General features: G+C 54.6%; 3 protein-coding genes across 24 annotated transcripts in view; 2 read left to right on the top strand and 1 right to left on the bottom strand.

Annotated features, from left to right (window-relative positions):
• Positions 1 to 9,242, top strand: part of STYXL1 (serine/threonine/tyrosine interacting like 1) — a 56,313-nt gene extending 47,071 nt beyond the window's left edge. For 15 of the 17 annotated variants that reach the window (XM_032255012.1, XM_032255019.1, XM_032255016.1 and 12 more), the window contains 2 exons: positions 2,693 to 2,805; positions 8,990 to 9,242. In XM_032255012.1, the coding sequence (XP_032110903.1) occupies positions 2,693 to 2,805; positions 8,990 to 9,121 (245 nt within the window). In that variant the 3' untranslated portion in view covers positions 9,122 to 9,242. The remainder of the gene's footprint in view (positions 1 to 2,692; positions 2,806 to 8,989) is intronic. The other 2 variants (XM_032255011.1, XM_032255015.1) reach the window with 1 other exon arrangement.
• Positions 9,243 to 10,874: 1,632 nt separating this feature from the next.
• On the top strand, positions 10,875 to 17,696 carry TMEM120A (transmembrane protein 120A). Its single transcript, XM_032255006.1, has 12 exons — positions 10,875 to 11,052; positions 12,924 to 13,042; positions 13,207 to 13,323; positions 15,796 to 15,855; positions 16,013 to 16,108; positions 16,188 to 16,277; positions 16,405 to 16,470; positions 16,569 to 16,630; positions 16,737 to 16,829; positions 16,958 to 17,022; positions 17,133 to 17,201; positions 17,274 to 17,696. The coding sequence occupies exons 1-12, from the start codon at positions 10,972 to 10,974 to the stop codon at positions 17,385 to 17,387; spliced, it is 1,032 nt and encodes a 343-aa protein (XP_032110897.1). The 5' UTR covers positions 10,875 to 10,971; the 3' UTR covers positions 17,388 to 17,696.
• The window catches only part of LOC116534562 (NADPH--cytochrome P450 reductase), a 104,109-nt gene continuing 103,388 nt past the window's right edge, over positions 17,680 to 18,400 (bottom strand). For all 6 annotated transcript variants that reach the window (XM_032254999.1, XM_032255001.1, XM_032255000.1 and 3 more), the window contains one exon: positions 17,680 to 18,174. In XM_032254999.1, the coding sequence (XP_032110890.1) occupies positions 18,030 to 18,174 (145 nt within the window). In that variant the 3' untranslated portion in view covers positions 17,680 to 18,029. The remainder of the gene's footprint in view (positions 18,175 to 18,400) is intronic.

Below are 18,400 nucleotides of genomic sequence, written 5' to 3'. Positions count from 1 at the left end.
GAGCCCTCAGTGAAATGAGCGACCACGGCATTGACCTCCGGGGGTGTGGGGCCCAAGATTGTGGGTTGAGCGTCCTAGGCTTTGACCCTGGCTAGACAGCTGTGCCCTTCTGGGCTTGTAAAATGAGGATGATGTCTGCCCACAAGTGTACATGCTCATAGAGGCTCTGGGCTGAGCTCTGGGACCAGGAGGCAAATCTCTCTCCATCCACACCTTCATCCTTGGTCTGTGGTCTACGGGTGGAATGGAAGGAGGACTGCAAAGCCCTTTCAGCTCTAGCTTCCAAGATTTTCTTTTGTTTTTGTTGGTTGGTTGGTGGAGTTGGGGTCTTACTATGTTGCCCAGGCAGGTCTTGAACTCCTAGCCTCAAGCGATCCTCCTTCCTCAGCCTCTCAAAGTGCTGGGATTATAGACAAGAGCCCCATGCCCAAGTGATGCCCACCAGTTACTTAACTCATCGAGAGTGGGTTTTTTCACTCAATACTGGGGCTCCAGATTGCCCAAGGAGAGTAAGATCCATAGAGACAGCAGGGCTGAGTCAGGTCGGAGTCCCCACCCCATGTCTGCCTGTCTGGCACCAACACAGCCCCTGGCCGGAGCCACTGTACCAAGGGCTGGAGCATGGCGTTTTGGCCCAGCCATCCCTTATTTTGAACTTTAATTTTTTGAGACAGGGTCTGGCTCATTCATTCGTCCAAGCTGGAGTACCTTATCGCAATCTTGGCCCACTGCCACCTCTACCTTCTAGGCTCAAGGAATCCTCCTCCCTCAGCCTCCCAAGTAGCTGGGACTACAGGCATGCCACCACCATGCCCAACTAATTTTTGTATTTGTAGTAGAGATGGGTTTTTGCCATGTTGCCTACGCTGGTCTTGAACTCCTGAGCTCAAGCAATCCACTTGCCTCAGCTTCCCAAAGTACTGGGATTACAGGCGTGAGCCACTGCACCCAGCCCCAACTATTCTTTATTTGCCTAGCAGATGTCAACTGTAACTCAACTAGGACCTGAAGCTGAGACAACCCATGTGTCCCACCTGAGATGGCAGAGCCCTGTGGCCCAAAGAGGCCCCCATCCAGCCCCACCTCCCTGGGTAGCAGTGAGCCAGTCCTTAATGAATGAACTGTGCTGTTTCTTTATTCAGATGGTGAGGAATGTGGCCTTCATCATTTCTGCATCCTCCTTCAGCCCTGGCAGTCTGTGATTTTGCACTTGGTATGCTTATCTTCAGTTCCTGAGGGTTGCCAGACCAGCCTCAGGTGCCAGCTTAGATTTCCTGTCCCTGGTCAGGACTCACAGCTTCAGGGGTGCTGTGATTGTAGCTGACATCTCCACGCCAGGCACTGGGCTCAGCATGGAACAAAACCAAACCGTGTGGAGTAGGTAGTATACTGTGGTCCCATTTTCCAGATGAGGACACAGTGGCTTAAAGCCACTTACCCTCCAGCCTGGGCAACATTGTGAGACCCCATCTGTGCAAAAAAAGTTAGCTGGACCTGGTGGCACATGCCTGTGTTCCCAGCTTCTTAGAAGGCTAAGGTGGGAGGATGGCTTGAGCCCAGGAGTTCAAGGTTGCAGTGAGCTGTGATTGCACCACTGCATTCCAGCCTGGGCCACAGAGCAAGACCCAGTCTCTAAAATAAAATAAATAAAAATAGGCTGGCCACAGTTGCTCTTGCCTGTAATCCCAGTACTTTGAGAGTCTGAGGCAGGCAGATCACCTGAGGTCAGGAGTTCAAGACCAGCGTGAACAACATACTGAGACTCCAGGTCTATATTTTAAAAAAAAGTCAGATGCAGGGGCCCACGCCCATAATCCCAGCACCTTGGAAGGCCAAGGCGGGCAGATCACCTGAAGCCGTGAGTTGGAGACCAGCCTGGCCAACATAGTGAAACCCTGTCTCTACTAAAAATACAAAAAAATTAGCTGAATGTGGTGGCAGTCACTTGTAATCCCAGCTACTTGGGAGGCTGATGCAGGAGAATTGCTTGAACCTGGGAGGTGGAGGTTGCACCATTGCACTCCAGCCTGAGCAAGAGCAAGACAGTCTCAACAAAGAAGGAGGGGAGGAAAGTGGATGAGAAGGGGGAAGGGGGAGCGGGGAGAGGAAGTAGGGAGGGGGGAGAAGGGGATGGGGAGGGGAAGGAGGGGGAAGGGAGAGGAGGGGGAGGGGTAGGGGAAAAGGGTGGGGAGGAGGAGGGAGAGGGAGGGGGAGGGGAGATGATATGGGTGGGAGGGAGAGGAGAGGGGAGGGGAAAGGGAAAGGGTAGGGTTGGATCTTACTCAAGCCCCGTAACCAGTAAGTGGCAGTCAAGATTGGCACTGAGGCTACACTGCCTCTGTCAGCTCCTGAATGTTTCTGAGTCGATAATGGTCCTGTCTGCCTCATCCTGGGAGGCCAGTTGGTAACAGAGCTTCCTGGGCTAGAAGCCTGGAGTTCAGGAAAAGGTCCTTGCCTGGTGATGCTGGTTACCCAGGCATGATTCACCAGAGCTTCCAGCCAGGTCTGAAGGATGCCCACTTGCTAGACAACAAAACGGATACCCAGAGAAATTATGGGACTTTCCGAGGTCGCGTGGGCTGGTCCTGAACTCATTCTTGGACCATGGGCCCATGGAGGCCAGTGTCTGACAGCAAGCCAGGCCCACAGGGATGAGGGCCAGGCATGACCCAAACCCCACTTCTTTTTGCAGGAAGTCACATTCAGCTTGGCTCTGTCATCCTGATCTTTTCCACCCGAGGGATCAGCCGCAGCTGTGCCGCGGCCATAGCCTACCTCATGCATTCTAACGAGCAGACATTGCAGGTAGGCATTCCCAGGCCAGGCCTACACCACGGCCACCCCTGGGAGGCGGGGTCAGAGTGAGACCTGGGAGGAGTGGGGTCCTGGCACTACTTTGGGAGGAAGAATCCCAGAGAACTCCAAGTCTAGGGTGCTCGCCAGCCCATGTCCCAGTGTTGCAGGCTTGAGGCCTGAAGCTGGACACCAGGGACTCAGGCAGGGTCAGGCTGTCCTGCAGCCCCCTTGGCATGGCCCCTGCTGCTGTTTGTCCACCCGTGTGCGTTTGGTGTTGCCTAAGGGAGAACTGCTAGGAGTCCCAGAACTGCAACACAGGCGCCCACCCACTCCCGCCAACCTCCCTGTACCTTGGGTGCAAGGTCCAGAGAGGAGAGGGAAGCAGGGACCCATCACGGCAAACCCAGGCAGAACTTGGGGCAGCTGACTTGCACACAGTGCCTTTCTCGGGGGCCTGCCCTGCCTGTCACAGCCTGTTAGTGATCTCAGAGGGCTTGATAGGACCCACAAAGCTCCGATATTTGCCCAGGGGTGTGTTTGAGGAAGGAAAGGGACGAAGAATAAAGCCCATTGGCCAGTGGTTTTGGTCGTCACCCCCATGTGCACTGTGGGGGTGAAGTTGCAGGCTAGAGTCTTTTTTTTTTTTTTTTTTTTGCGATGGAGTCACCTTCTGTCACCCAGGCTGGAGGGCAGTGGTGCAATTTCAGCTCCCTGCCACCTCCGCCTCCTGGATTCAAGTGATTCTCCTGTCTCAGCCTCCCTAGTGGCTCGGATTATAGGCCTGCGCCACCACGCCTGGCTAATTTTTGTATTTTTAGTAGAGATGGGGTTTCGCCATGTTGGCCAGGGTGGTCTTGAACTCCTGACCTCAGGTGATCTGCCTGCCTCAGCCTTGTGGGATGACAGGCTTGAGCCACTGCGCCTACCCTAGAAAGAGTCTTGGATATCCAGGAATTCTGCTCCTGAGTGTGTGCCCAAAAGAAGTGGGAGCAGGAACTTCAGCAGATATTAGCATGTTCACGTTCATGGCAGTATTACAGCAGCCAAAAGGTGGAAAGGACCCAGGTGTCCCTGGACACATGAATGGAGATATAAAATGTGACATATACAAACAGTGGAAAATTACTCAGACTTTAAAAGGAAGGAAATTCTATTAGCTGGGTGTGGTGCTGCATGCCTGTGGTCCCAGCTACTCTGGAGACTGAGGTGGGAGGATCATTTGAGCCTGGGAGGTTGAGATTGCAATGAGCTATGATCGTGCCACTGTACTCCAACCTGGGTTACAGAGTGAGACCTGTCTCTTAAAAAAAAGGCTGGGCATGGTGACTCACGCCTGTAATCCCAGCACTTTGGGAGGCCGAGGCAGGTGGATCATGAGGTCAAGAGATCGAGACCATCCTGGCCAACATGGTGAAACCCCGTCTCTACTAAAAAAATACAAAAAATTAGCTGGGCATGGTGGCAGGCACCTGTAATCCCAGCTACTTGGGAGGCTGAGGCAGGAGAATTGCTTGAACCTGGGAGGCAGCGGTTTCAGTGAGCTGAGATCACGCCACTGTACTCCAGCCTGGCACCTGGTGACAGAGCAAGATTCTGTCTCAAAAAAAAAAGGAAATTCCGACATGCTAATGCTACAGCATGGATGAACTTGGAGGTGGTTATGCTAAGTGAAATACACCAGTCACAAAATGACATACATATTCCATTTATATGAGATACTACAGTATCAGAATCACAGACAGAAAGGTAAGTGCTGGGGGACAGAGGGGTGATGGGGAGTTAGTGTTTCATGGGGACAGTTTCAATTTGGGAAAACGAAGAAGTTCTGGAGATGGGCCGGGCGCAGTGGCTCATGCCTGTAATCCCAGCACTTTGGGAAGCCGAGGTGGGCAGATCACTTGAGGTCAGGAGTTCGAGACCAGCCTGACCTACGTGGTGAAACCCCATCCCTACTAAAAATGCAAAATTAGCTAGATGCGGTGGCGTGTACCTGTAATCCCAGCTACTCAGGAGGCTGAGGCAGGAGAATCACTTGAAGCTGGGAGGTAGAGGTTGTAGTGAGCTGAGATCATGTCACTTTAGCCTGGGCTACAAGGACAAAACTCTGTCTCAAAAAAAAAAATAAAAGTTCTAGAGATGGATAGTGGTGATGGTTGCACAACAGTGTGAATGTGCTTAATGCCATTTAACTGTGCACCAAAAAATGTTTATAATGGTGAATTTTATGTTATGTATATTTCGACACAATTTTTGAAAAGGCAGGGCATGGTGGCTCACACCTGTAATCCTAGCTTTTTGGGAGGCTCAAACAGAAGGATTGCTTGAGGCCCGGAGTTTGAAATCAGCCTGGGTGACATAGGAAGAGCCCATCTCTACAAAAAAATAAAAAATCAGTGTGCACCTGTGGTCTCGGCTACTCAGGGGGGCTAAGGTGGGAGGATCACTTGAGCTGAAGAGTTCAAGGCTGCGGTGAGTTGTGATTGTGCCACTGCATGAGTGATAGAAGATTGTCTCAAAAAAAGAGTCTGGGCTAGGCTCAGTGGCTCACACTTGAAATCTCAGCACTTTGGGAGGCCGAGGCAAGTAGATCACTTGAGGTCAGGAGTTTTTTTTTTTTTTTGAGACAGAGTTTCGCTCTTGTTACCCAGGCTGGAGTGCAATGGCGCGATCTTGGCTCACGGCAACCTCCGCCTCCTGGGTTCAGGCAATTCTCCTGCCTCAGCCTCCTGAGTAGCTGGGATTACAGGCACGCGCCACCATGCCCAGCTAATTTTTTGTAGTTTTAGTAGAGACGGGGTTTCACCATGTTGACCAGGATGCTCTCGATCTCTTGACCTTGTGATCCACCCGCCTCGGCCTCCCAAAGTGCTGGGACTACAGGCGTGAGCCACCGTGCCCGGCGAGGTCAGGAGTTTGAGACCAGCCTGACCAACATGGTGAAACCCCGTTTCTACTAAAAATACAAAAATTAGCTGGGTGTGGTGGTATGCCTGTAATCCCAGCTACTGGGAAGGCTGAGGCAAGAGAATGGAAAACTGTCTCAGAAAAAAAAAAAAAAAATACACAAACACACACAAATTACCATCTTGGGCGGGCACGGTGACTAACACCTATAATCCCAGCACTTTGGGAGGTTGAGGCAGGCGGATCAGGAGATCAGGAAATTGAGACCATCCTAGCCAACATGGTGAAATCCTATTTCTATTAAAAAATACCAAAAAAAAAAAAAAAATTAGCTGAGTGTGGTGGTGCGTACCTGTAGTCCTGGCTACTCCAGAGGCTGAGGCAGGAGAATTGCTTGAACCTGGGAGGCAGAGGTTACAGTGAGCTGAGACAGTGCCACTGCACTCCAGCCTGGTGACAGAGCGAGACTCTGTCTCAAAAAAAAATTACCATCTTAACCATTTTAAAATGTATAGGTTAGGAGCATTAACGACATTCACATTATTGTGCAACCAATCTCTCAAACTTTTCCATCTTGCAAAACTGAAACAACAACTCATACCTCCCCTCTCTTCGTCATCCCGTAGGAACCACCATTCTACTTTTGTTCTCGATGAATTTGGCTACTCTAGGTCCCTTATATAGGTTCCATTCTTTTAAGGCTGAATAATAATCCATCATATGTGGAATTCACCAGTAAACCCGTCTGGGCTGGGTGCTTTCTGTTTTGGAAGATTACTAACTGTTGATTCAATTTCTTTAATATATGTAGGTCTGTTCAGATTGTCTGTTTCTTGTGTGAGTTTTGGCAGGTTGTGTCTTTCAAGGAATTGATCAGTCGCATTTGTGGGCATGAATATTCTTTTATTATCCTTTTAATGTCTGTGGGATCTGTAGCAATGTCTCCTCTTTCACTTCTGATATCGGTAATTTGTGTCTTCTCTTTATTTTTAGTTAGCCTGGCTAGAGGTGTATTGATTTTATTGATCTTTTCAAAGAACTGGCTTTTGGTTTTATTGATTTTTCTTTATTGATTTCCTGTTTTCAATTTTATTCTTTTGTATGGGAATGTCTAGTTTTCCTAGCACCATTTGTTGAAATGACTGTCCTTTTCACCCACTGAATGGTCTTGGCACACTATCAAAAATTGCTTGACAGGCCAGGTGCAGTGGCTCACCCCTGTAATCCCCACATTTTGGGAGGCTGAGGTGGGCAAATCACCTGAGGGTCAGGAGTTTGAGATCAGCCTGGTCAACATGTCAAAACCTTATCTCTACTAAAAATACAAAAATAAGCTGGGCATGGTAGCACATTCCTGTGATCCTAGCTACTTTGGAGGCTGAGGCACAAGAATCACTTGAACCCAGGAGGTGGAGGTTGCAGTGAGCTGAGAATGTGCCACTGCACTCCAGCCTGGGCACCAGTCCGAGACTCTGTCTCAAAAAAAAAAAAAGCTTGACCATATATGTAAGGGTTTATTTCTAGGCTGGCTATTCTATTTCATTGGTCTTTTTGTCTTCATGCCCATACCACACTGTTTTGATTACTGTAGCTTTGTTAGAAGGTTTGAAATCAGGAAGTGTGAGACCTCCAACTTTGTTTTTTAAAAATATTTTGTATGGGGTCCCTTGAGAGTCCATATACATTTTAGGATGGATTTTTCTATTTCTGCAAAAGAAGCTGTTGGGATTTTGATAGGAATTGCCTTATACCTGTGGATTGCTTTGAGTAGTATTGGCATCTTAATAATATTAAGTTTTCCAACCCATGAACACAGGATGTCTTTTCATTTGTTTGTTTCTTTCTTTCAGCACTGTTTTTCAGTTTTCAGTATACAAGCCTTTTGCCTCCTTGGTTAAATATTTTCTTCTTTTTGATGCTGCTATAAATGGTTGTTTTCTTAATTTCCTTTTTGAATTGTTTATTTGTTAATATGTAGACATGCAACTAATTTTTGCATGCTGGTTTGTATCCTGCAACCTTGTTGAATTTATTAGCTGTGTGTGTGTGTGTGTGTGTGTGTGTGTGTGTGTAATCTTTAGGGTTTTCTACAGAGGAGATCATGTCATCTTCAAACAGAGGTAAGTTTACGTCTTCCTATCCAACGTAGATGCCTTTTATTTCTTTTCTTGCCTCATTGTTCTGGCTAGGACTTCCAGTACTATGTTGAACAGAAGTGACGAAAGCAGGCATCCTTGCCTTGTTCCTGATCTTAGAGGAAACACTTTATCTTTTGCCGTTGAGTGTGATGTTAGCTGTGGCCTTCTCATATATGGCCTTTATTGGGGTGACATCATTTCCTTCCTTTTTTTTTTTTTTTTTTTGAGACAGATTCTTGCCCTGTCACCCAGGCTGAAGTGCAGTGGCGCAGTCTTGGCTAACTGCAACCTCTGCCTCCCATGTTCAAGCGATTTTCCTGCCTCAGCCACCCGAGTAGCCAGGATTACAGGCATGTGCCACCATACCTGGCTAATTTTTGTATATGTATGTATGTATGTGTGTGTGTGTGTGTGTGTATATATATATATATATATATATGTGTATGTGTGTGTGTGTGTGTGTGTATGTGTGTGTGTGTGTGTGTGTGTGTATATATATATATATATATATATATACACGTATACACACTTTTTTAGTAGAGATGGGGTTTTGCCATGTTGGCCGGCTGGTCTCGAACTCCTGACCTCGTGATCAGCCTGCCTTGGCCTCCCAAAGTGCTGGGATTACAGGCGTGAGCCACCTCACCCGGTCATTTCCTTCTATTCCTAGTTTTCAGGCACCACTCCTGCCTTTCCTTTTCCTTTGTCCTCAATCCAGATGGAGACCAGGTGCTCACCCTCCTTCATGCAGCAACCCTTCCTTTAAGGTGGATGCCTGGAAGAGGGCAACTTGAATTTTCCTTCTTCAGAGAATTTGCCCACAGTTCTCTTCCTCTTTCCATTAATTCATCCAGTTGTAAGACAAACCTTTGTTGAGACTGCACTAGGCTTGGCATAGTGTTTTTCATCCACAGGTGGCTTCAGGTATGCTGTCTCAATCCTCCCAGGAGCTGTTTGAAATAGGAATTGTTTCTGTCCCCACATTTAACACGACTCACAGCACTGATGAATTTATGCCTGGCTGCCTTGCTTTTGCGTCCATCCCTTAAGCGGTATTGCCGGCACTGTGCAAGTGCCTCCTGTCTCTGAAAGCTGCCTCTGATCCACGTGGAAGGGGCCCAGGAGTTCACTCTCTCTCTTTGTATTCATAGAGGTCCTGGGCCTATGTCAAGAAGTGCAAAAACAACATGTGTCCAAATTGGGGGCTGGTGACTCAGCTGCTGGAATGGGAGAAGATTATCCTTGGAGGTTTCATCACAAACATCACGGATCTACTTTACTGATCTCCACGGCCCCAGTGAAGGGTGCTGAAGGGCCTCGCTTGGGGGCTTTTTGTGGCTGGAGGGCCAGAGTGTGTATACCCAGGCTTGTCTGGAAGAAGGCCTTTGCCACCTGAAAGTCTCATGTCAGCCTCCTGTACTGATTTTCCCAAGCGCGTGTTCACGCCACACAGCAGGTGCGCCCTGCTCAGGCTCACTGAGAATCCGCATCCCCGGGGCATCCTGGGCCATCCCTCCTGCCCCCCTGTGGCTGCCTCTGGAAGAGCATCTGGCTGCTAGAGCAGCTGCCCCACACCCCCCTGTGACCTGGACCCTTTGGGGGCTGCCTGGGGGCACCCAGAGGTTGCCTGTGTTGGTTCCCAGAGGATATCACAACACCCACCAATGGGCAGAGATCCCCTATCCCGAGATACCAAGCCCAGCCTTGTCCAGGCCCCAGGCTCCTGGAATGGGGTCACACCCTTGCCTCATCCCCAGTGCTTCCTGCCATCTGCCCTTTGAAACACATTTCCTTTCCCTGCTCCCCACTCATTTCTGTCTGGCTGAGTTCACCAAGGAGAGATTTGCACCCTCCCATCTCCAGCTTTCTAGAAATTCCTAAGGTTTCAAAAGGTTTCCCTTTTTTCCCCTTTCCTTTTTTTTTTTTTTTTTTTTTTTTCCCCAAGCACCGTCTTGCTCTGTCTCAGGCTGGAGTGCCGTGGTGCTGTCGTGCCTCATGCAGCCTCAACTTCCCAAGGCTCAAGGGATCCTCTTGCCTCAACCTCCTGAATGAGTAGCTGGGACTGCAGGTATGCACCACCACACCTGGCTAATTTATTTTTATTTTTGTAGAAACAGTCTGGCTCTGTTTCCTAGGCTGGTCTCGAACTCCAGCCTCAGCCTCACCAAAGTGCTGGGATTACAAATGTGGGCCATGGCGCCCAGTTGGAAGCTGTTTCCTGAATGCACTTCTCCAAAGCTGACAGTACCCACAGAACAAACTGGGCATCAGGAGACGGCACAGACTAGGGAGCTGGTAGGTGATTCGGATGTCCATTCATGTGGGGCCTTCCCCAAGTCCCTTTGGCAACCATTCCCTGCCCCCACGTGCATGGAGCTGGGAACAGAGAGATGAATGCCATCCCACGACCTAGCACTCACTGCAGAGGGATGGAGGGGGTGTGGGATTCCCCCCAGCAGCAGGGCAGGCCTTCAAGGAGGAGTGGGGTTTTGCCAGAGAGGGAAGGGCTTTCCAAGCAGCCCCGGCTTAAGTTGGGACAGAGACCGAGATGGCTGCAGAGCTCTGTCTGATTAGGGACCTCTTGGTGGGCAGGACAGAGCCGCTGGAAAGTTTTAAGCAGGAACATGATGGGGAGTTGTGTTTTGGGAAGGGCAGTCTGGTGGCTACAAGAAGGGACAGTGGAGGTGAGGCAGGGAGAAAGGAGGCCGCTGTCAAAATCGAAGCAAGAGAAGCAGCTCTAACTCCTTTCCCCAAAGGGGCTGAGCTTTCCAAGGACGAAAGTGTTGCAGGCAGGTGTTACCCTCCTGGACCTTGGTTTGCTCCCAGCATGACAGGCCAGAGCCCTGCTGGCTGCACCGCGCGGCTGGCACAGTCGGTGCAGTCCAGGCCCAGGGGCTGCAGCCGCTCCAGTCCCGGTCCAGGCCGCAAGTCGCAGGGCCAGCAGCAGCCCGGGTGCACGGCCCCGCCCCTTCCCCGCCCCTTCCTCGGATTGGCTGGGGTGGGGGCGTGGCCTTTTCCCATTGGCTCCCGCGGCGGCGCGAGCCCGGAAGCGGACGGGGGCGGTGGCGGAGGCGCCTCGGGCGGGCCGGGGTTGCTGCGCCTTCCTAGGCTCCTGGCTCTGGGAGCTGCAGCCATGCAGTCCCCGTCCCCGGGCCCGCTAGGCGACTGCCTGCGGGACTGGGAGGATCTACAGCAGGACTTCCAGAACATCCAGGTGAGCGCCGCTGCGGACGCCTGGTGGCCCCCGAGCCGCGTCTCGTTGGCTCAGGGTCAAGGGTCGGTCAGCCCTGAGTCAGGCGGCGGGGAGCTCAGGGTCAGGGGTAGGGGCCCTGGCGTCACTCCCGAGGGCGGCGAGGTCCCGGGTCCTGGTGTCCGCCGCCGCTGTCTCCAGGGTCCGGGGACTACGGCGGGACCCCACCGCGCTCGGCGACCTTGGTCTCCAACGAGGACCTTGGAAAGGGGCCCAGACCCCGACCCCGTCCCCTCCCGGGAGAGAGCGGGCGCCTGAGTCACACAAGGGCGGGCCCAGCCTTGGGTCAGCCACTCAGCAAACGTGCAGCTGGCAGCGTCCGAGAGGCAGCCCGGGTCGGGGGAGCGGTGTTTAGGGGGAAGTCCTCGGCCTGGATGTCGGATGTCGGGGGGCGCCCGAGGGAGAGGGACGTCGCCTTTAGAAGGAAAGAGGGGACTTGACAGGCCCATGTGGCTGCACCAAGGAGAGCCAGGGAAGAGGTGGGCGGGGCCAGGCCCTGCGGGGACGCCCTAGCCTGGCAGAGATTGGAGTCCCTCTGAGGCCAGTGGAAAGCTATGGGAGAAATTGTCTGAACCAGGCTCCGCGGGGCCACCGTGGCTGTTCTGTCCAGAGGCCAGGGAGGAGGAAGCTGCTGGCCTCTTCCAGGCAGGGGAGAGGGCAGTGGCTGTGGGTGGGCAGAAGTGGCACATGCCGGGGTCTGAGGGGCGTGGTGACTCCTCCTGGGCATAAGAAACAAGATCCAGGCAGAGTAGAGCCTCGGCCAGCTGATGGCTTGGTTAGGCGGTCGCTTCTCTGGGATGGGCTCCAACCCCTTCCTGTCAGCATTGAAGCCCAGCTGCCCCCTGGCCCTGCCAAGCCCCTTGCCATTGGTGCTTCTCCCCAGAGATCTGAGGTGACCCAATCTCCATGCCTGGCCGCTGCTGTCCTGGCCGCAGCCCCAGCTTGGCTCTTCCCACACTGCCCCTTGCCCCATCTCTAGGTTGTGCCTTCTTGAAACTTACCCACCAGGGCAAAGTGCTCGGGAAAGCCTTGGGCCAAAGGTGCTGGGGGAAGGGAAAGATGTCAGGAATGCCTGAGAACCTGAGCGCCCCCTGTACCCGAAGGCTGGATAGGCAGGAGGAGCTTTGAGGACAAAGGGGTGGCTCTGGGGGTCCTGCTTGGTCCACAAGGTGGTCCTGGGGGCCTAAGCTCCAGAGTCAAGGTGGGAAAGAGAGAGCCCTTCCGTGTAGGGTGGGGAAAACTAGCAGATGGGCTGAGACTAAGAAAACCTTGACCCAGGGCGGTGGCTTATGCCTGTAATCGCAAAGCGCCTTCACAGTAAGCTGTCTTGGAAGGTAAGTAACTTGGAAAGCCAAGTTGGGTGGATCACCTGAGGTCAGGAGTTCAAGACCAACCTGGCCAACATGGTGAAACCCTCTCTGTATATAATAGAAAAATTAGCCGGGCATGATGACAGGTGCCTGTAATCCCAGCTACTTCAGCCCAGGAGGCTGAGGTGGAAGAATGGCTTGAACCTGGGAGGCAGAGGTTGCAGTGAGCCGAGATCATACTATTGCACTGCAGCTTGGGCGACAGAGACTCTGTCTCAAAACAAAACAAAAAACTCCTAGTCTGTTTCTGGGGGAGGCGTACGATGGAGGTCTTCGGGCTCAAGGAGGACACCCAGGTCCTCGCCTGCCTTGGGGAGAGAGCCACCTCGTCCCTAGGCAGGCCCAGAACTTCTGCCTCCTTTCCCGCTGAGCAAGTCCTGGGGGAGCCCGTGCCCCACATCCTGCCTGCAGGTTTTGGCTCAGCGGCTTCCCAACCAGCCTGAGCCTTCTCCCTCTCGCCCCCAGGAGACCCATCGGCTGTACCGCCTGAAGCTGGAGGAGCTGACCAAACTGCAGAACAATTGCACCAGCTCCATCACGCGGCAGAAGAAGCGGCTCCAGGAGCTGGCCCTCACCCTGAAGAAGTTAGGTGCCCCTACCCCACCCGCCGTGGGCCGAGTGCGGGGTGGGAGGGCTGGTGCTGTGAGACCCTGGGCACAGCTCCTCCTCACTGGGTTGTGTTCGCCCTTCTGCCCCTGTGGCAGTCAGGTAGTCCGCCCGCCCTGACTCTCTCTGGCCTCACCCGCAGATGCAAACCCTCCCTCCCAGCAGAGGCCGAGGAGGCCGCGCAGGAGCTGGAGAACCAGATGAAGGAGCGTCAAGGCCTGTTCTTTGACATGGAGGCCTATTTGCCCAAGAAGAACGGGTGAGGGCCCCCACCACCGAGCCCCAGCTCAGTTCCCAGCCACTCCTGTGGGGGAGGCCTGAAGCCGGGTGCTGTCTCTTCTTGGTTATTCAGTCAGCAAATGTTCCCTGGGCCCAGTTTGGGCTGAGCAGTGAGGCCTGGTGCTGACTACAGGGGGGACGCCCGGCTGAGGGTGACAGCTTACTGTGAAGGCGCTTTGTAGGGGAAGCACGGGGGATGTGGTGGCGCAGTGAAGGACACCTGACCCAGGCCAAGGGGTTGCAGAAGGCTTGCTGGATTAGGGGATGGCTGGCCTGAGTCTTAAAGAATAAAGAGTGGGCCAGGCACCATGGCTCTCACCTGTAATCCCAGCACTCAGGAGATGGAGGCGGGAGGACGGCTTGAACTCAGGAGTTCAAGAGTAGCCTGGGCAATACAGTGAGACCCTCTCTCTCTATTTCAAAAGAAAAAAATAGGCTGGGTGTGGTGGCTCATGCCAGCACTTTTTTGGGAAGCCAAGGCAGGAGTTGAAGTTAGTAGTTCAGGAGTTCAAGACTGGGCAACATGGTAAAACCCGTCTCTTAGTACAAAAGTTAGCCAGGCATGGTGGCGGGTGCCACCAGCTACTTGGGAGGCTGAGGCAGGAGAATCACTTGAACCCGGGAGGCAGAGGCTGCAGTGAGCCAAGATCATACCACTGCACTCCAGCCTGGGTGACAGAGTGAGACTCCGTCTTAAAAAGTAAATAAATAAATAAAAGAGTGAGGCAGACACATGGGCTGAGGGGGAGAGGGAACAGCAGGTGGACACAAAGGCCATGAGCAAAACTGTAGTGGCCAGAGCTCAGGGCGGGAGGTGAGAGGGAGAGAAGGGATTGGAGGCTCTGCTGGGCTGCGGTGCTTGCCTTGAGCCCAGTAGGCAGGAGAGAAGGAGGGGCGATGTGTGCACCTAGAAAGGCCAGCTGCTGTCACCCAGGATGTACGGGGCAGTGCAAAACCCTCAGCTGAGTGAAAACATCCAGCAGAGGCTGCGGGCAGGGAGACAGCTGGGAGAGGGCGTGGCCCAGAAGCCAGGGAGAAAAGAGTGTCCATAGCCTCAGGTCAGCCCTGTGAGAAGGAAGGGGACCCACTTCCTGGAAGTCAGGTCACCTTGATGAGAACCATTTGATGGAACGGGTGGACGTTGATCTTGGGGATGACAGAAGAGCCAAGGAAGGGAGATAGCCAAGTCTCGGAGACTTTTTAGAGTGTGGCTGTGAGCGGAGGGAGAGAACTAGGAACTAGGAACTGGAAGTTCCTAGCACTGGGTCGAGGTGCAGCTGCTGCCTGGGTTCGGGGTTACTTTGCCCCTGGGAAGACTTGAGCACATCCACCTGCTGAGAGGAGGGGCTGGGAGGGGAAAGACGGTACAGAGATGAGGGTGAGGAGTGATCTTGGCGCAGTGCTCTCCAGGGATCAGAGGCCAGGCTGTCTTCTCTGCCATGTTGCATGTGGGGTCGGGATGGGAGGAGACGGGATGGAGGGTTCAGGGGAGAGGATGTGGAAAGGCCACTGCTGGGAACCGGACAGGGAGCTGAGTGGGGACAAATCCGTGCCTGGTGGGTTGGCACTGGAGGCGGGAGCTGGCCTGCATGGGGAGCACTGTGCCGGGAGCACGCTGTAGAGGGAGAGGCATGGATGGGAGCTCCTGCCCTGCCCCAGAATCTCTTTCTGGTCTTGTGCAAATTGCCTAACCACGCTGAGCCTCTGTCCGTTTGGCTTGAGGGTGAACAGGAGCCCATGTGTCGGGGGCAGGTCCTGAGAAAGTGACTGTGACTTTGCTGTCACCTTTTGGAGTGTCTCTGGCAGAGAAGGGCAAGATGATCTCAGCTGGGGGGTGTGGAGGCTGGAAATTAAGGGGACTGGCAAGAAAGTGGTGGAGTTGGCGGGTGGCCTGGGGATTCAGCCGGCTCTGACGAGATCTGGGACCAGAGATGGTGGGGGGCTCGGTGAAGGAAAAGGGGGTCACGGTGGGGAAAAATGCACTGGAAGCTGAGCACTTGGGGTCAGCAGTCAGAGCTCTGAGTTTCTGTTCTGGTTTGGGAAGAGGTCCCAGGTGTGTGGTTCACTGAAGTGGACCTAGACCGAAGGTTCTGGAGGGGAGGTGGCAGGGAGGGGGCGTAGGTGGTGACCATCCGCACAGAGGAGCAATTGGGGACATGGGGATGGCCCTCAGTGGGGAGGGAGAGCCAGGTTCTCTGGGGACCCTGAAGTGGGGGAGTTTCAGGCAAGACTCAGGAGATAGGGGATACCTTCTCCAGGGGAGCAGGTGGTGAGGGAGGCTGGGCATGGCAGGGAGTGGGTCTGCAGCCCCCAAGGTCAGAACCCGATACTGAGGCCATTCAGAAGGCGGCAGGGGTGGAGGGTGGCACAGGCTGTGGGCTGGCAGGCGCGGCTGAGTGCTGTGACTCCTGTCATTCGGCCTCTCCTCACCCTGCCACCCCCTTGCCCCTAGGTTGTACCTGAGTCTGGTTCTGGGGAACGTCAACGTCACACTCCTGAGCAAGCAGGCTAAGTAACCAGGCCGGGCCTCCACCCCCCCAGTCCCCCACCTCCCCTCTGCCCAACTTCCCTTGGCTCTGCCTTAGAGTTCAGGGGCTGCCCTCCTGGGGTGGGGGCACACATGGGCCCCACCAGCACCCCACCTGTCTCACTGGCCTGTGCCCCGCTAGGTTTGCCTACAAGGACGAGTATGAGAAGTTCAAGCTCTACCTCACTATCATCCTCATTCTCATCTCCTTCACCTGCCGCTTCCTGCTCAACTCCAGGTGGGAGTCCCGCCCTCACCGAGGCCCGGCCCCATCCCCAGGCGCTGCAGCACCAACCCTCTGTCCCCTCCCTCCGCAGGGTGACAGACGCTGCTTTCAACTTCCTGCTGGTCTGGTACTACTGCACCCTGACCATCCGGGAGAGCATCCTCATCAACAACGGCTCCCGGTGGGCAGGGCAGGCCCCGAGGCTTTCCCCAAGGGTGGGAGCATGGGAGGGGAGCGGGGAACGGGGCGCCGGGACCCTCCAGGAAGCAGGAGCAGGCCCTGGGGGTGATGGTGGCTCTCTGCTCCAGGATCAAAGGCTGGTGGGTGTTCCATCACTATGTGTCCACCTTCCTGTCGGGAGTCATGCTGACGTGGTGAGTGACTGGGCCCCAGCAGGGGCAGGAGCTGGGACAGGGAGGGGACAGACGGTGTCCCCAAGGGTCCCCACACTGCCCTCTACTTTCTGTCTTAGGCCCGATGGTCTCATGTACCAGAAATTCCGGAACCAGTTCCTGTCCTTTTCCATGTACCAGAGTGAGTGTCCCAGACGTCCGTGCTGAGCCCCAGAGGCAGCCGTGGTAGGGGGTGGGGGCAGAGAAGGCCCCCAGGCTCAGCCCCACTGTGTCCTCCGCCGGCCCAGGCTTCGTGCAGTTCCTCCAGTACTACTACCAGAGCGGCTGCCTCTACCGCCTGCGGGCACTGGGCGAGCGGCACACCATGGACCTCACTGTGGGTGAGCGGGGCTTGGCCTGGCATCTGGGCATGGGGGCTGGGATATCCTCCTCTCCTCCCATCCTGGGTCTGAGTGGCGGCATCCCCTCCGTCCCTGGCCGTCCTGTGCCCTGACCTTCCTCCCTGCAGAGGGCTTCCAGTCCTGGATGTGGCGGGGCCTCACCTTCCTGCTGCCTTTTCTTTTCTTTGGACAAGTAAGTCGCGCCTCTGTCTCCATCTGTTTGTCTGTCCGTCCTCTGCTCCGGCTTTGGGCACGAGCAGGGACGGGGTTTTCTGAATAAAACACTGCCTCCTCCCTGCTCAGTTCTGGCAGCTTTATAACGCGCTGACGTTGTTCAACCTGGCCCGGGACCCTCAGTGTAAGGAGTGGCAGGTGAGCCAGGGTCCCTGGAGCGGCGGCTGGGGGGCCGGCCCAGGCCCAGTCCTCACCCCATTCTTCCCACAGGTGCTCATGTGCGGCTTCCCCTTCCTCCTCCTCTTCCTCGGCAACTTCTTCACCACCTTGAGGGTCGTGCACCAGAAGTTTCACAGTCAGCGGCAACGGAGCAAGAAGGACTGAGGCTGGGGCTTCCGTGTCCCGTGTGTTGTGGGAGGGAATAGGCGGCACCCCTCCAGTGTGTGTGTGTATCGGGGGAGGTCTCTGTTCTCCCCTGGGTTTTGTGGGCTCTGTGGGCCCTGAAGGAAGACCTGGGCCCAGTGCCCTCAATAAAGAGAGGCCCAGAGGTGGCCTGAGCATGTGTGTTCTCCCGGGGGAGGGCAGGGCTTGGTGGCCCCACCACACAGGTTCCTGGGGTCAGCTGAGGTGACCCAGGTGGAGGCCCCCGATCTTCTCACAAGATACCAGGCAAATTCAGAAAACAGAACTTTATTCCAAGGGCGAGAGGTTATTTAAAATTATTTACACTCATTGCAAATCACGTGGAGCGGCTGGGCCCAGCTCAGCTGAGAGAAAGAGCCCTTCTGTGCGGCCACCAAGGGCTGGCGCCGTCCCAAGGCGTGGGACCCAGTGTCCTGGCCGCTGCAGACCCTGGTGGACCTCACATGGCCTGGGAGGCTCAGGAGAGTGAACCCCAGGCCCGGAGGAGTCTTTTTGTCACTGGGCCTGCGCCTGTGCCAAGCCGAACCCACCCAGGAGACTGTGGGAGGGAGCGAGAGTGATTACAGGCCATAGCCTGCGGGGGCGGGCGGGGTGGGCTGGGCCCTAGCTCCACACGTCGAGGGAGTAGCGGCCCTTGGTCATCAGCTTCTTAATGTAGTCCACAGCCTGCGCGTGCTCCATGGCCCCGAGCTCAGCCACGATGTCGCAGAAGGTGTTCTGCACGTCCCTGGCCATGTTCCGCGCATCCCTGGGTGGAAAGACGGGGTGCTGGGGGCTGGGCCAACTGACGGGGCCTTGTCCTCCCCACCCCCTACTCCAGTGCCCCCACTTACCCGCAGGTAAAGACTGGGTGCCGGCTGCCTTCCCTGCTATTCCAATCCCCCCACTCACCGGTAGACGAAAATGTGGGCACAATCCTCCCCAGCTGCTACTCCAATCCCCCCACTCACCCGCAGATGCAGATGAGGGCACCA

This window comes from Sapajus apella, unplaced genomic scaffold, assembly GCF_009761245.1.
Source record: "Sapajus apella isolate SASKATOON/1434 unplaced genomic scaffold, GSC_monkey_1.0 scaffold88, whole genome shotgun sequence".
NCBI classification, from domain to species: Eukaryota; Metazoa; Chordata; class Mammalia; order Primates; family Cebidae; genus Sapajus; species Sapajus apella.
The sequence above is the reverse complement of the archived record's forward strand: the minus strand, read 5'-3'. Positions and strand labels throughout refer to the sequence as shown.

Excerpts from the sequence above, each read along its gene's own strand:
- TMEM120A (XM_032255006.1), top strand. The coding sequence starts at position 10,972 with ATGCAGTCCCCGTCCCCGGGCCCGCTAGGCGACTGCCTGCGGGACTGG. Across the intron at positions 15,856-16,012 it reads CTCCTGAGCAAGCAGGCTAA|GTTTGCCTACAAGGACGAGT; the intron begins GTAACCAGGCCG and ends GTGCCCCGCTAG. Across the intron at positions 16,631-16,736 it reads GTCCTTTTCCATGTACCAGA|GCTTCGTGCAGTTCCTCCAG; the intron begins GTGAGTGTCCCA and ends CCGCCGGCCCAG.